The sequence below is a fragment of the Hermetia illucens genome, chromosome 1 (assembly GCF_905115235.1).
Source record: "Hermetia illucens chromosome 1, iHerIll2.2.curated.20191125, whole genome shotgun sequence".
NCBI lineage: Eukaryota > Metazoa > Arthropoda > Insecta > Diptera > Stratiomyidae > Hermetia > Hermetia illucens.
In genome coordinates, this window is record NC_051849.1 from 24,786,889 (window position 1) to 24,801,501 (window position 14,613).

General features: G+C 47.8%; 1 protein-coding gene across 4 annotated transcripts in view; it reads right to left on the reverse strand.

Moving 5' to 3' along the window:
- The window catches only part of LOC119646471 (gamma-1-syntrophin), a 260,298-nt gene that overhangs the window by 25,088 nt on the left and 220,597 nt on the right, over positions 1-14,613 (reverse strand). For all 4 annotated transcript variants that reach the window (XM_038046923.1, XM_038046922.1, XM_038046920.1 and 1 more), the window contains 2 exons: positions 9,904-10,128; positions 8,915-9,118 (listed from right to left, as the gene is read on the reverse strand). In XM_038046923.1, the coding sequence (XP_037902851.1) occupies positions 8,915-9,118; positions 9,904-10,128 (429 nt within the window). The remainder of the gene's footprint in view (positions 1-8,914; positions 9,119-9,903; positions 10,129-14,613) is intronic.

Sequence of the window (14,613 nt, forward strand, 5' to 3'; positions counted from 1 at the left end):
TTTATTTAAATTAACGTTATTATTTTCAATTTAGTAGCGAGAAAGCCGTACAACATTTCATTGTCTAAGTATTCAGTCGCCTTATATCCTTCTTTTAGATCAAACACACTTTATGGTCCTTTTATCCTATTAACCGCGCGTTTTTATGAAATTATTTTGGGGTCAAGCAGTGCACTGCAGGATAGACTGACGCGGAACATAGCTCCCTGAGGCCAACCTACCTCTCTCTGAGGATGAGCTGTCTTTCCTCTGGGACGGAGCGTGCCTTTTCAGGGGCCAAGCCTCTCGTCTACCAAGACCGTTAGTGAGTGGTGATAGCCACACCCTGTACGAGGTGACCCTACTATTAACAAAACGCTACGGATCTAGATTGGGGAGTAAAAAAACACCTCCCCTAATCCAGGATGTCATGCAAACCGTGCTCATTGGATAGTTTGCAGTCGGGGCTAACTAACTGTATTCGAACGGAGCCTCACTGATACCTGGTCGCCTCAGTGAATAAGTTAGACCTTATCGTGCTACGGGGGGCTATGGCACGGCAGACCTCTTAACCCCCATACTCGTGGGAATCATATGAGTACAAAAAAAGAAATGAAAAATAAAACCAAACAAGCGGGGCCCCGTACACACAGACGTCAGGAAGGAGACAGGTCTCAGTGGCGCCGGTGTTAAATGGAATGAAACGGAAGACCTTATGAGCCTCCTAATTGCTCAGAATGAAGATCTTCATATCCGACTATGGAGAGTCTTCAGAAGCAAGGTGGAGGGCAAGGGTAAACTTCTCACAATTGGGGTGATGACCGATCCCTGAAGGCAATTAAACGTCGGAGTTGTCATATCAACTACCGATTTGGCAACATACCCGTACATGTGCACAGGGAAAAGCCGAGGAAAGAGACCTCGGAGGAGGCATCGGGTGGAAAACATACCGAGGCCCCTGAAGAAGCCTCGAAAACCATAGAGGCGGAAAGGACTGGATCAACCAGGGAAATAAACCTGCTGCCCAGTGAAGAGCAGAAGCTGGACGACCTAGACCTAGGACTCCTAGGGCTCAGGGTGGATAAATTTCCGCCATGCGAGAGCTGCATCTGCAGTGATTGCAAGGGCAAGTTCCAAGGAGAACATCGGAATAGTGCTGGCTCAGGAGCCCTGGGTATACCGGGGGCAGATTCACGGTCTGTAAGGAGGATGCATGCAGGTAATTTGGGACTCCTCTTGTGAAAAACGTAATTTAAAATACATATGTCTTTCAGAGTTCTTAACCGGGGACCTTGTGGCTATCCAAGTCTCATTGGAAGCCGGGAGGGACACTCGAGAGGCAGTTGTGACATCGGGATACTTCTCAGGAGACGAAATCCGGACTCTACCGGAACAAGTCGGAAAACTGGCGAAGTATTCTGAGAAGAGGGCGTTACCACTTCTTCTCGGCTGCGATGCCAACGCCCACCACAAAGTCTGGCGAAGCAGCGACACCGATCGTAGAGGTGAGTACCTTCTTGAATTTATTCTTAGCAATAAGTTAGAAATATACAACGTAGGGAACACTCTAACATTTGTGACCAGCACCAAACAGGAGGTACTTGATATATCTCTAGGAAAATACCCTAATGAACGGAATGGTCGGGAATTGGAGGGTGTTGGATGAACCCTCTATGTCTGATAACAAGATAATCAGATTCGGCGTTGAGGGTAACTTCGAAATAGAAAGAATATTAGTGAATCCCACTTGAGCAACAACATTGCCCACCTTCAAGGGGGCGGTGACATCAGGAGCGAACTGGGATTAGAAACGGTGGTGGAAAACCTCAACACAATCGTCATTGACGCATATGAGACCAGCAAAACAGGGTACACCTGCTTCTCAGAACTCATTTCCCGGGGTCCTACCTCACTGTGGCAGGCGGCAACAGTCTGCCTGACACCCCAACAACGAAAAAAGGGAAGGAAGGAGAGCTGGAAACTAGTAAAAGAGGTATGCTCGGAAGCTAGGGTAAGATGGGCAGTGGGAACTTTTAAACCACTGAAATCTGCCGGAGTAGATGGCATTTTCCCAGCACTTATCCAGAGAGGCCCAGGAATTATCTTAGAGTCTCTTCTGAGGGTGGTAAGGGGGATCATAGTACTGGGATACATACCAAGGGCATGGAGACGGGAAAAAATGGTCTTTATTTCGAAAGCGGGTAAAAAGGATCCTTTTCATCCTAAATCTTTCAGACCAATTTGCCTAACATCGTTCGTACTCAATACGGTGGAGAAGGTCATCAACACGCTTACCGGGCAGGACGGTCAACTGAAACTGCTCTGTATCAGCTGACAGAGGTACTACGGGACGCCATTGAAACAAAAGAAATTGCACTGTGCGCGTTCTTGGATATCGAAGGAGCATTCCACAACACATCGCACACAGAGATACAAGATGCCCTGAGCCGCAAAGGAGCGGGAAACATCCTGGCACTCTGGATGGGCAAAAAGCTAGAAAGCAGGCAAATAGAGGTACCGACAGGTACAAATTCTATTATCATGAACACCACTCAAGGCTGTCCACAGGGTGGGGTACTATCGCCGCTGACGTGGAGTATGGTAGTGGGTGAACTCCTGGACGTGTTAACAAATACTGAAATACAAGTCCAGGGTTACGCAGACGACATTGTTCTAATCTGTAGGGGCAAATATGAAGATACCCAGTGCGATAGAATCCAAACTGGACTAAGGGTTAGTAGTGCCTGGTGTAGGAAGGTGGGACTGCGGATCAACCCAACCAAAACCACCATAGTATAATTCACTAGGAGGCGTAAGCTTGATCACCTGAGAGCCATAACATTACATGATATGGAGGTGAAACGAGAAACAGAGGTCAAATATTTGGGAATTACGCTAGACCAAAAATTACTCTGGAAGACACATGTCGGAAACACTTGTCGGAAAGCCACGAGGGCTCTAATGACTTGCGGATCCATAGCAGGAAAAAAATGGGATTGCAGCCCGAAGATACTACTTTGGATATATACTGCGATAGTAAGGCCAATGATTACCTGAGTGTGGTAATCTGGGCAGAACTCAGCACACAATCCAGGGAATTACATAAGCCCCAAAGGCTGGCTTATGTGTGTATCAGTGGGGTAATGAGGACATGCCCAACGGCATCCCTGGAGGACCTCTCCATCTGCATATACAGATGCAGGCAAGGAGATCAATTTTCAAGATGACCGGTAGTATGAGTGAGGCGGGGAGCTGCCTAAATCGAAGGAAGATTGATATTCTTTCTAGGCGGTAGGCAGTGTACTGCAGGATAGACTGATGCGGAACATAGCTCCCTGAGGCCAACCTATCTTTGTCTAAGGATGAGTTGTCTCTCCTCTGGGACGGTGTGTGCCTTTTCAGGGGCCAAGCCTCTCGTCTACCAAGACCGTTAGTGAGTGGTGATAGCCACACCCTGTACGAGGTGACCCTACTATTAACAAAACGCTACGGATCTAGACTGGGGAGTCGAAAAACACCTCCCCCAATCCAGGGTGTCATGCGAACCGTGCCCATTGGATAGTTTGCAGTCGGGGGTAACTGACTGTATTCGAACGGAGCCTCACTGATACCTGGTCGCCTCAGTGAGTAAGTTAGATCTTACCGTGCTACGGGGGGCTATGGCACGGCGGACCTCTTAACCCCCATACTCGTGGGAATCAAATGAGTACTAAATTGGAAAAAAAAAACAAAAACCAAAAAAGCGGGGCCCCGTACCGCACCAAAACTGGTTAATCAGGTGGAGGCACGTCTCCGAATTACTGAAAGCCAGGTGACTACACCCAAGAAGGGAGAAGTTGGGACGTCAAGCAGTGGATCCAAGGTGACCATTGGTATACTGCATGGACTACAGCCAACGAACACCACTGCTCAAAGAGCAGGGACCAGCAAAAGCACGTCTGAGATAAACATAACAGACGTCAGGAAGGAGACAGGTCTCAGTGGCGCCGGGGTTAAATGGTACCTGCGCTATCTGAAGGAAGGCCTGAAACCAGAAGAGGCCCTTAAGAAGGCTCAGGACAGACCTAAGCCATCTCTACCGGAGCCGAGAAAGCGGGGAGCAGCAGAGATCAGCCCGCATGAAGGGAATGCCCCCAAAAAACCCAGACCTGAACCCACGGGAGGAGAAAACCCGGGCAGGTCAGGAGTGAAGGCAGGACCCAGGAAGCCCGGCATTAGCTATGCTAGTGCGGTCAAGGGCATTCGGCTGGCCATACTGCCAAAAAGGTTTCCCGAGCAAATACTCACTCGGGAGGAACAGGAAACCATTGAAGAACTGGTCGTCAAACAGATGATCAAGGGATGGACGTCGAAACTGGTGTTCACCGGGATACGCTTTCGACCAGGCCTTATACTGGTGGACTGCGCGACGGAAGGTACCGCAGAATGGGTCAGAACCATAATTCCTAGATTGCCAGGCTGGGAAGGGGTGGAACTGTCAACATGTGCTGGAGATGATATACCAGGAGCCCACATGGTGACAGTTTTTCTCCCAAAGGCCGCGGCAATAGTAACAGAAGACCTCATGAGACTCCTAATTGCTCAGAACGAAGATCTCCATACTCGACTATGGAGAGTCTTCAGAAGCAAGGTGGAGGGAAAGGGTAAACTCCTCACGATCGGGGTAGATGACCGATCCCTAGAGGCAATTAAACGTCGGAGTTGTCATATCAACTACCGATTTGGCAACATACCCGTGCATGTGCACAAGGAAAAGCCAAGGAAAGAAACCTCGGAGGAGGCATCGGGTGGAAAACTTACCGAGGTCCCTGAAGAAGTCGCGGAAGCCATAGAGGCGGAAAGAACGGGATCAACCAGGGAAATAGACCTGCTGCCCAGTGAAGAACAGAAGCTGGACGACCTAGACCTAGGACTGCTAGGGCTCGGGGTGGACAGCGACGCGCAGGAAAGCGCCATGTCGGAGGAGGAGGGTGACACTCCGACAGTGGAGAAGAGCTCCAAACAATAACGGAGCCAATGGCCAGCACTAGGATAGCCCAGATAAACCTCCACCATGCGAGAGCTGCATCTGCAGTGATTGCAAGGGCAAATTCCAAGGAGAACATTGGAATAGTGCTGGCTCAGGAGCCCTGGGTGTACCGGGGGCAGATTCGCGGTCTGCAAGGAGGAGACATGCAGGTAATTTGGGACTCGTCTTGTGAAAAACCAAGAGCTTGCATAATTCTCAAACGTAATCTAAAATACATATGTCTTTCAGAGTTCTTAACCGGGGACCTTGTGGCTATCCAAGTCTCATTGGAAGCCGGGAGGAGCACTCGAAAGGTAGTGGTAGCATCGGGATACTTCCCAGGAGACGAGAGCCGGGCTCCACCGGAACAAGTCGCAAAGCTGACGGAGTATTGCGAGGAGAGGGCGTTACCACTTCTTCTCGGCTGCGATGCCAACGCCCACCACGTAGTGTGGGGAAGCAGTGACACTAATCGTAGAGGTGAGTACCTTCTCGAATTTATTCTTAGTAATAAGTTAGAAATATACAACGTAGGGAACACTCCAACATTTGTGACCAGCACCAGACAAGAGGTACTAGATATAACTCTAGGAAATACCCTAATGAACGGGATGGTCAGGAATTGGAGGGTGTCGGATGAACCCTCAATGTCTGATCACAGGATAATCAGATTCGACATTGAGGGTAACTCCGAAATAAAAAGAATAATAAGGAATCCCAAGAGAACGGATTGGGAATCCTACACAATGCACCTGAGCAACAACATTGCCCACCTTCAAGGGAGCGGTGACATCAGGAGCGAATTAGAATTAGAAACGGTGGTGGAAGACCTCAACACAATCGTCATTGACGCATATGAGGCCAGCTGTCCGGCCAAGACAGTCAAGTCATCAAGGGATGTACCATGGTGGAACAGAAACTTAGCCAGAATGAGAACGGAGGTACGAAAACTCTTTAACCGGGCAAAACGAACCGGGGACTGGCGGAGGTATAAAAATGCACTGACTGCGTATAGCAACGCCATCAGGGAAGCGAAACGGAACAGCTTTAGGGAATTCTGTGAAGGGATTGAACAGATCACAGAAGCAACTAGGCTGTACAAGGCTGTAGCCAAAGACGGGAGAATATCCTCTGTCTGCTTGAAAAAGGAAGATGGGACATTCACCGAGAATGAGGAGGACAGGGTACACCTGCTTCTCAGAACTCATTTCCCGGGGTCCTACCCCTCGGCGGCAGGCGACAATAATCTGCCTGACACCCCAACAACGAATAAAAGGGGAAGGAAAGAGAGCTGGAAACTAGCAAAAGAGTTATGCTCGGAAGCTAGGCTAAGATGGGCAGTGGGAACCTTTCAACCATTGAAATCTCCCGGAGCAGATGGCATTTTCCCTGCACTTATCCAGAGGGGCCTAGGAATTATCCTAGAGTCTCTTCTGAGGGTGGTAAGGGGGAGCATAGCACTGGGTTACATACCAAGGGCATGGAGACGGGCAAAAGTGGTCTTTATTCCGAAGGCGGGTAAAAAGGATCCTTTTCACCCTAAATCTTTCAGACCAATCTGCCTAACATCGTTCGTACTCAAAACGGTGGAGAAGGTCATAGACAACTATATTAGAACTAACGTTCTAAAGCGTAATCCCTTACATCACTGTCAACACGCTTACCGGGCAGGAAGGTCAACTGAAACTGCTCTGTATCAGCTGACAGAGGTACTACGGGACGCCATTGAAACAAAAGAAATTGCACTGTGCGCGTTCTTGGATATCGAAGGAGCATTCGACAACACATCGCACACAGAGATACAGGATGCCCTGAGCCGCAAAGGAGTGGGAAACACCCTGGCACTCTGGATGGGCAAAATGCTAGAAAGCAGACAAATAGAGGTACAAACAGGTACAAATTCTATTATCATGAACACCACTCAAGGCTGTCCACAGGGCGGAGTACTATCGCCGCTGATGTGGAGTATGGTAGTGGATGAACTCCTGGACGTGTTAACTAATACTGGAATACAAGTCCAGGGCTACGCGGACGACATTGTTCTAATCTGTAGGGGCAAATATGAAGATACCCTATGTGATAGAATCCAAACTGGATTAAGGGTTACTAGTGCCTGGTGCAGGAAGGTGGGACTGCGGATCAACCCAACCAAAACCACCATAGTACCATTCACTAGGAGGCGTAAGCTGGATCACCTGAAAGCCATAACATTACATGATATGGAGGTGAAACGAGAAACAGAGGTCAAATACTTGGGAATCACGCTAGACCAAAAATTACTCTGGAAGACACATGTCGGAAACACTTGTCGGAAAGCCACGAGGGCTCTGATGACTTGCAGATCCATAGCAGGAAAAAAATGGGGTTGTAGCCCGAAGATACTACTTTGGATATATACTGCAATAGTAAGACCAATGATTACCTATGGAGCGGTAATCTGGGCAGAAAGAACCCAACTCAGCACATAAGCCAGGGAATTACATAAGCTCCAAAGGCTGGCTTGCGTGTGTATCAGTGGGGCAATGAGGACATGCCCAACGGCATCCCTGGAGGTCCTTCTGGGATTAACCCCTCTCCATCTGCACATACAGATGCAGGCAAGGAGATCAATATTCAGGATGGCCGGTAGCATGAGTGAGGCGGGGAGCTGCCTAAATCGAAGGAAGATTGATATCCTTTCTAGGCGGTATCCCGAATTACTGATACCGAGGGACAACATGACAACGAGGTTTCACTTCGATAAGAAGTTTGAAACACGTTGGAGTAACAAGACAAACTGGGAGAGCGTGGCTGTGACATACGGCTTAAACCAGCAACTGATTACTTGGTACACTGACGAATCCCTCACAGCAGAGGGAGCGGGTGCCGGTGTCATTGGTCCAAGGAAAATGTACTTTGAGCGAATGGTCAAGTACATTAGCATATTCCAGACGGAAATATACGCCATAGACAAATGTGCCTCCTTTAATCTGCAAAGGAACTACAGGGGTCAGAACATAGTTATTCTCACCGATAGCCAAGCAGCGATCAAGACACTTAGGTTCAACCGGATGAACTCTAAACTGGTATGGGAATACCTTGAGAGACTGAATACACTCGGCTCGTCCAACAAGGTCTGGATACTTTGGTTTCCAGGCCATGCTGGGTTGGAAGGCAACGAAGCAGCGGACGGTTCGTCGCGCACAAAGGATTGCATAAAACTTCACCAAAAAGAACCTCCGAATCATAGTGGGAATTCTCACTGGTCATTGTCGGCTGAACTATCATCTAGGGAAGCTAAGGATATCTACGGACACTGCTTGTAGGTTTTGTGAGGAGGAGGATGAAACCTCTATACACGTCCTGGGACAGTGTCCGGCACTTGTGCAAAGTAGGCCGAGGCATCTGGGAGAACACTTACTACCAGATGCAAGGCTGAAAGATCTGGAAGTAGGGAACATACTAAAGTTCCTAACGGTTATATGCCTGCGTGAGATACTATGATCAATAGATACACTATAACCAGTAAAAGGGGCACAATAGTTCGTCAAGGACGCGGTGCGACTTTCCCTTAACAGAATAATAATAATGAAATTATTTCCAACATCAACGCTAGGAAGGGTGTTCATTTTATTATTTCCTTAAAGGTAAAGCCATAGTCGAACTCCTTTCAGCAATAAAGATTTAGTAAGTGGACCATAAAGGTCCAGGGAGTCCAACTGCACCACCACATTATCTAAAACGTACTACAAATTACTCCAAAAGAAAGCAGTAAAAACGCGGTACCCATTTGGTTTTAACAAGTCACTCAGCAACGTTGAACTGGCTACAAGCGAATAGACGAGGAAAAATTCAAAAGAACAACCATCAACCAATAATATCATAAAAAGATATATCCACCGCAAAAGGAAAGGAAAAAAGATTGGCATCACATACAAACCCACTTACTTTAGTTTCAATCGTTCTCGTTTCATGATCCTGAAAATGTAACTTCAATTTCGATTTACCATCATCACTGGATCCACGTAGCTGTGAGAATTTATATTGCCAGATTACCGTTGCATCGGCTCCCTCCACCAGCGAGAATCCTGATTGCCAGTCTAGCGTGAGTCCTCCGCCCTTTCCGTGATGTGAAACGGCAAAAGTTTTTCGCTATATCCCGTGGAAAACATGTGGAGAAAAGTCAAAAAGAAAAAGATGAAATCACATTGAATGGATTATTCGTGCTAGTGGATTTTTGGTTTTTTGGTTTGCAAAATGACGAACGATGGGCGATGATGGAGTTAATTTCGTTATTGTGGAAAAAGGATTCGTGGATTTTTGGACGATGCAGTTTTTGATGAGGCCTTTTGCAATTTATTGATTGAGGGAGGGACTCGAACGGCTCAAAAAACTACAATCTGCATTCCAATGATTCCGCGATAAACTTTTTAAAAACTTTCCAGACAAGTCCTAGAGGAGTTACTTTATCCTTGCATAGAGTAGGAAATAGTGTTCGAGTTTTCCCTTGGAACATACCAATCAACAATAAATCATATTCTCTAACTTCAAATCTACTTCGAATAAATAATGTAAATCTATTTCTGCTGCGGATATCGTCCCTTTTCCTGTATGAGCTAAGAAACTTTGACGGGGGCACTTGGAGTGGAAAACTCGAATGATTTATTGGGGCGCTGTCAACCTTCATTTATTGTTTTATTGGATTGATAGACGCGAATAAATGCTCCTCGAATTATAGCTTCACTAGTGAATTATAGATATCAGAGGAGACATGTTTTTTTGAATCTGAGATTTCTTCCTTGATCGGAAATAAAAGGTGACAAGCTATTAAGACTGAAAGGTACATGGACTCCTCGCCTCCTGTAGCATGAAAATTTCCTCGGAAATACTCCCAGAAAGCGTAAGACACCTAAAATAACATAAAATTCAATACTTACCCCCAACTTGATCACACTAGTCACAATGGCTGCATTCCAACTGTTTTCTATCCTAAGGAGTTCTTGTCGTGTCTCGACACTTAGATATCGTGGTTCATGGCCAGAACTTTGCAACAGGAAGCAGTGCTGACGAGAATCTACGGTTTCCGATTCCTTGACTACCCGAAACATGGTCTGGTATACTTTATATGTGACAAGTGCCTTGCTCAGTCCTGCCACGTTCAGCTAAAAAAGTATAAAACGAAAGGACACCCATAAGAATTCATCGGAAAAACAGCATACGAGCAAGAAGGTAATCCCTTATCGATTCTGAATAGGAAATTTGATAAAAGCGAATACCAAATGGCAGGAAGGGTAGGAACGGGTACGAGTGACATAAGGATTTGTTAATGGGTTGTATGTGGTCAGACGATTTGGGAGAAATTATGCAATGCGGCAGTGAAGTGATTGCAGTGCTGGAAATTCGGTTTTTATGAGGCTCACGAGTATGGTGTCCTGCGGAGGAAAAGACCTTAGTAAGCCTTTCTGTATTACTCGGGGGTGGGAAAAGGAATAGCACTTGGTACAAAAATGGGGAAGATTTTTTTTTATGAAGTGAGTAGAAAATTGTGGGAAGGATATGAGTTGATTTCAAGGTAAGCGCATGACTGAAAGCTAAAATTAATTCAAGTCAACAAATCTAAAGCGATAATCCTTTTTTTTACTTCCCTCGGGTATCGAGGACCTTCGGCATTCACATAAGCCAGTGGTGATTTTGGATATTTCTGACTGAAAATGTCATGCGACCAAAGCATGCATTTCAAAACGTGGAATTTCTTTGACCTTTATGGTCAGAACTTTTCGTTTTGTATTCTTTTTCGTGGGTCTGATTTAGGACGTTGGGTGGTCTTTCGTCTACTAATATTGGGTTAGGGAAAACGAAATGTCAAATTTGTGATCAAAATTTGTTGCTTATTTAGAATTATCAGATTTAAGTCAAATATGCGCCGTTTTGTTCGCATTATTATCGCGCGTTGATTATCCCCCCCTTATAAAACCCCCCTCCTTATTTGAAAAAAACTCAGACAGCCAGTTTTGGCAAGCCTCTTTTGAGGCCAACTTATTAGCACCAAGAGCGTTTTCCATGGAATGGAAGAGATGATAACCACTTGGTGCCAGGTGCGGACTATACGGTGCGTGCGATAGGACACCCCATCCGAGCTCCCGTAGATTCTGGCGGGTCATGAAAGATGTGTGAGGCCGAGCATTGTCCTGGTGGAATACAACACCATTCCTTTTGCACAATTTTTGCCGCTTCTGGTCAATCGCCTGCTTCAAACGGTTGAGTTACTCACAGTAGAAGACCAAATTGAAGGTCTGGCCATTTTTTTTTTTTGTGCGTACACGGAGGTGGAAAATCTTAGAAAGACACGTCCGCCGCCCGAACGCCGGAACTACAGCGGGCGCGTATGGGATTCATACCCACTAAAAACCACTCCCGGTCTCTCCAGTCCCAGCCCCGCGGGACCACCATTAAGGCATTACTTCGCGGGGCAGGTTTGCCCTTAGGCACTCATCCTTCTCCTATTTGCAGCTTTCCTCCTTTTTTGTTTCTTCAGCAACTCCTCCTGCAGTTGGATGATTGCGGAGCCAACCGCAAGTCACTTCTCCTCGGACTCCAGCATCTCAGTAACCAAGCTCTCCGGGGTCCCGCTCCTGCCCAGCACCTGGTTTAAGCTCCTTCTCTCCATTGCAAATCGTGGGCAGTGAAACATCACATGCTCTGGATCCTCCGGGATGCCATCGCATCTGGGACAGTTCGGAGAATCATCCAACCCAAAGCGGTGCAGATACTGCCTGTAGCAACCACCGTGTCCCGTGAGGAACTGGGTAATGTGGTAGTTGGTCTCCCCATGTTTTCGCTCAAGCCACACCCTAATGTTGGGAATGAACCTGTGCATCCACCGACCTTTCGTAGACTCGTCCCATCTGCGTTGCCAAAGATCAAGCGGCTCTGACCTTGCTGCATTTCTACGCTGTGCATGCCCCTCCATACGTCTTGCATTGTACAGGACACTCATTTCTTTGGCCAGGATGTCAACCGGGATCATGCCTACCACCACCTATACTGCCTCATCTGATGTGGTTCTAAAAGCACTGCAAACCCTCAAAGCCATCCGCCGGTAAACTGAGTTTACCTGCATTCGTCTCTGAGAGTTTGCAAGCGCCTCTGCCCACACAGGCGACGAGTAGAGCAGGATGGAGCGCTTCGACGATGGGCAGGAGTCTGTCGTAGATAACTCTCTACATCATCTTCCCCATTATATCCAACAGGCAGATAGGACGATACGACGCTGGGTTTCCAGGTGGCTTGCCAGGCTTCGGAAGCAACACCAATTTTTGCTTTTTCCACTGGGCAGGGAATATTCCTTCTTTTAGGCACGCCTCGAAGGTGTTGGCGAAAAGGTCGGGCCTAGTCTTCACTGCCAGTTTCAAAGCTCGGTTGGGGATGCCATCCAAACCTGGGTCACCGGACCTACCTGATATTTCCCGCAGCATCTCCACAGTTACAGGCGGTATTATGCCCTCATTTAGCCGGACAAAAATTTGCCTTCCCCTATTTTCGTGGTGAGGGAACAGAGTGGTAACAGTTTGTTTCAGGAGGCGCGGACAGGTCACCTGGGGTGATTTCCGCAGCCTTTTCATCACCACTCGCCCCAAGGGTTTATGTCGGCATGGTCGCACAGCTGTTTGAAGCAGTTCTTTTTGCTCCTCTGAATGGCTTCCTTTAGGCGGCCACGCAATTGCTTGTGTGCCTCCTCTTTTCCCCTGAGCCTCTGGCAAAACCTCCTTGCCCGAAAACATGCGGCTCGCAAACTTGCGATTTCGTTGTTCCACCAGTAGTTGGGTTGCCTACTAGGGAGCAATCGCCTTCTGGGCATAGTAGCATCGCATGCTTCCGTCACCCATCGAGTGATCTGGGTGGCTTTCTCTCCAGCGGATGGTTTGCGCGAGTAGATCCTGCGCCGCGTCGTAGTGGTTGAGGTTGATTTGTATCAACCTCATCTGCGGTTTGTGCTAAGGGCTCTCCTGTATTCCGGGCACCTGCTGCTGCCTGCAATGTGCCGATGGTCCACACCCTGCTTTCCTTTGCACAGTAGACAATTTGGGTCAGCTCCGCAGTTCTTGCTGATATGGCCTTCCACTCCGCATCTCCTGCATTGCTTTGACCTGTCATTTGGGCTAGTGCATGCCTTCGCAATGTGACCAAAGTCAAGGCATCTAAAGCACCGTTTTAATGCCACCTGTTCCTTAAGGCGATACATAACCCAGCATATTCTCACTCTCCTTGCTGCTAACAGTTTGAGTGCGTTCTCCACTGGTAGGCTGATGATGGCGGTTTGTGTTCCCCCATAGGCTAGTCATCACTGACTCCTTTAGTCCGGGAAGATCGAACTGTTTCTCCAACGCTTCACGAACCTCCTCCTTCGTCGTGATTTCATCTACATGTTTGCAGATTATAGTGATCTTCGGCCTGCTAGCTCTTATGTCGGCTTCCTGCCCTAAAGTCTTCCCGATTTGGCTTAAGAATTTGTCCGCAGTAACATCCTTGGATTTCTTAAGCTCCAACATAAGATCTCCCTTCTGGGATCGTCTAATGCGGCTGACGTTGTCTCCCAAATTGGTGTGTTCGGGGTCTGCCTTCACTTTCCTGGAAAAGTCAGCGTATGACCCTTCGCCTCGTTTGGAAATAATAATCCCGTCCGGTCTTATCTTCCTCCGATTATTTCTTTTCGGCGGTTCTACCTTCCTCCAAGCTTCCGCATCCGCCTTTGAAGGTTTGATCCCTTTTCTCGAGGTAGTCATTGCAATATTTTCACTGGCAGCTTCAGACGTACTTTTCATGAACTCCACCTTTTTGGGAGTTGAGTCCTTTTTTCTTTTCGGGGTTTGCTGGCCTGTTGAGTCATTCAGCTTCTCGCGTAGCCTCTTCCCCGGTTTCTCCCCTTTTGTGTTTTGAACCGGCGTTACTTGAGTTGCCTGGTTCACTTTTCCAATCGGCGACCTCCCTACTCGTTCATCCTGAGCCTTGCCGTACGTCAAACGGATGCCTCTTATCATGGCCCTTATATTTTGGTGAATGTTCCTGCGCTCCTTTATAAACTCACATAGCTCCATGATCTTTTTACCGAGGGCAGTAAAGGCAGCTCCAGACTGATCATTGCCCAAAACATCGCTCGGGTGAATCGGCGTCAATGATTCTTCCTCATCGAAGACTCCCGCTATACGCTTCCCACTGGGGGTAGCGATCGTGGGGGCTTGTACCCGTGTGGGAGGGAATCTGCGAAAAATCAAACTCCTTCTGAATGGGTCCGTCACTGGACCCAGTTCAAGTTCCTCCCGTGCGCTTGTAACATTAGATGCCACAGTAGCCAAGGTTCCCACTACTGAGGCGCTGCGGTCGTTGGATATCGATGGCCGGGAGCCCGCTTGCTCACTCCCAAAAACCGCCGGTACTGCGTTTCCGAAACCCTGCGCCGTAACTTCATTCTTCTTCTGCTCCTCCATGTTTGGTTTTATTTCTGGGTATCCTTCCCATAGCTAATTTTTATCCACGGGTGGGTGTTTACTTCCCACCTACCCGGCGTGCACATAAACATGCCCATACACGCACATCTCCGGATGCGTGCATGTGCATGGCCATAACACATTCGCCGAGCATTCCCTTAT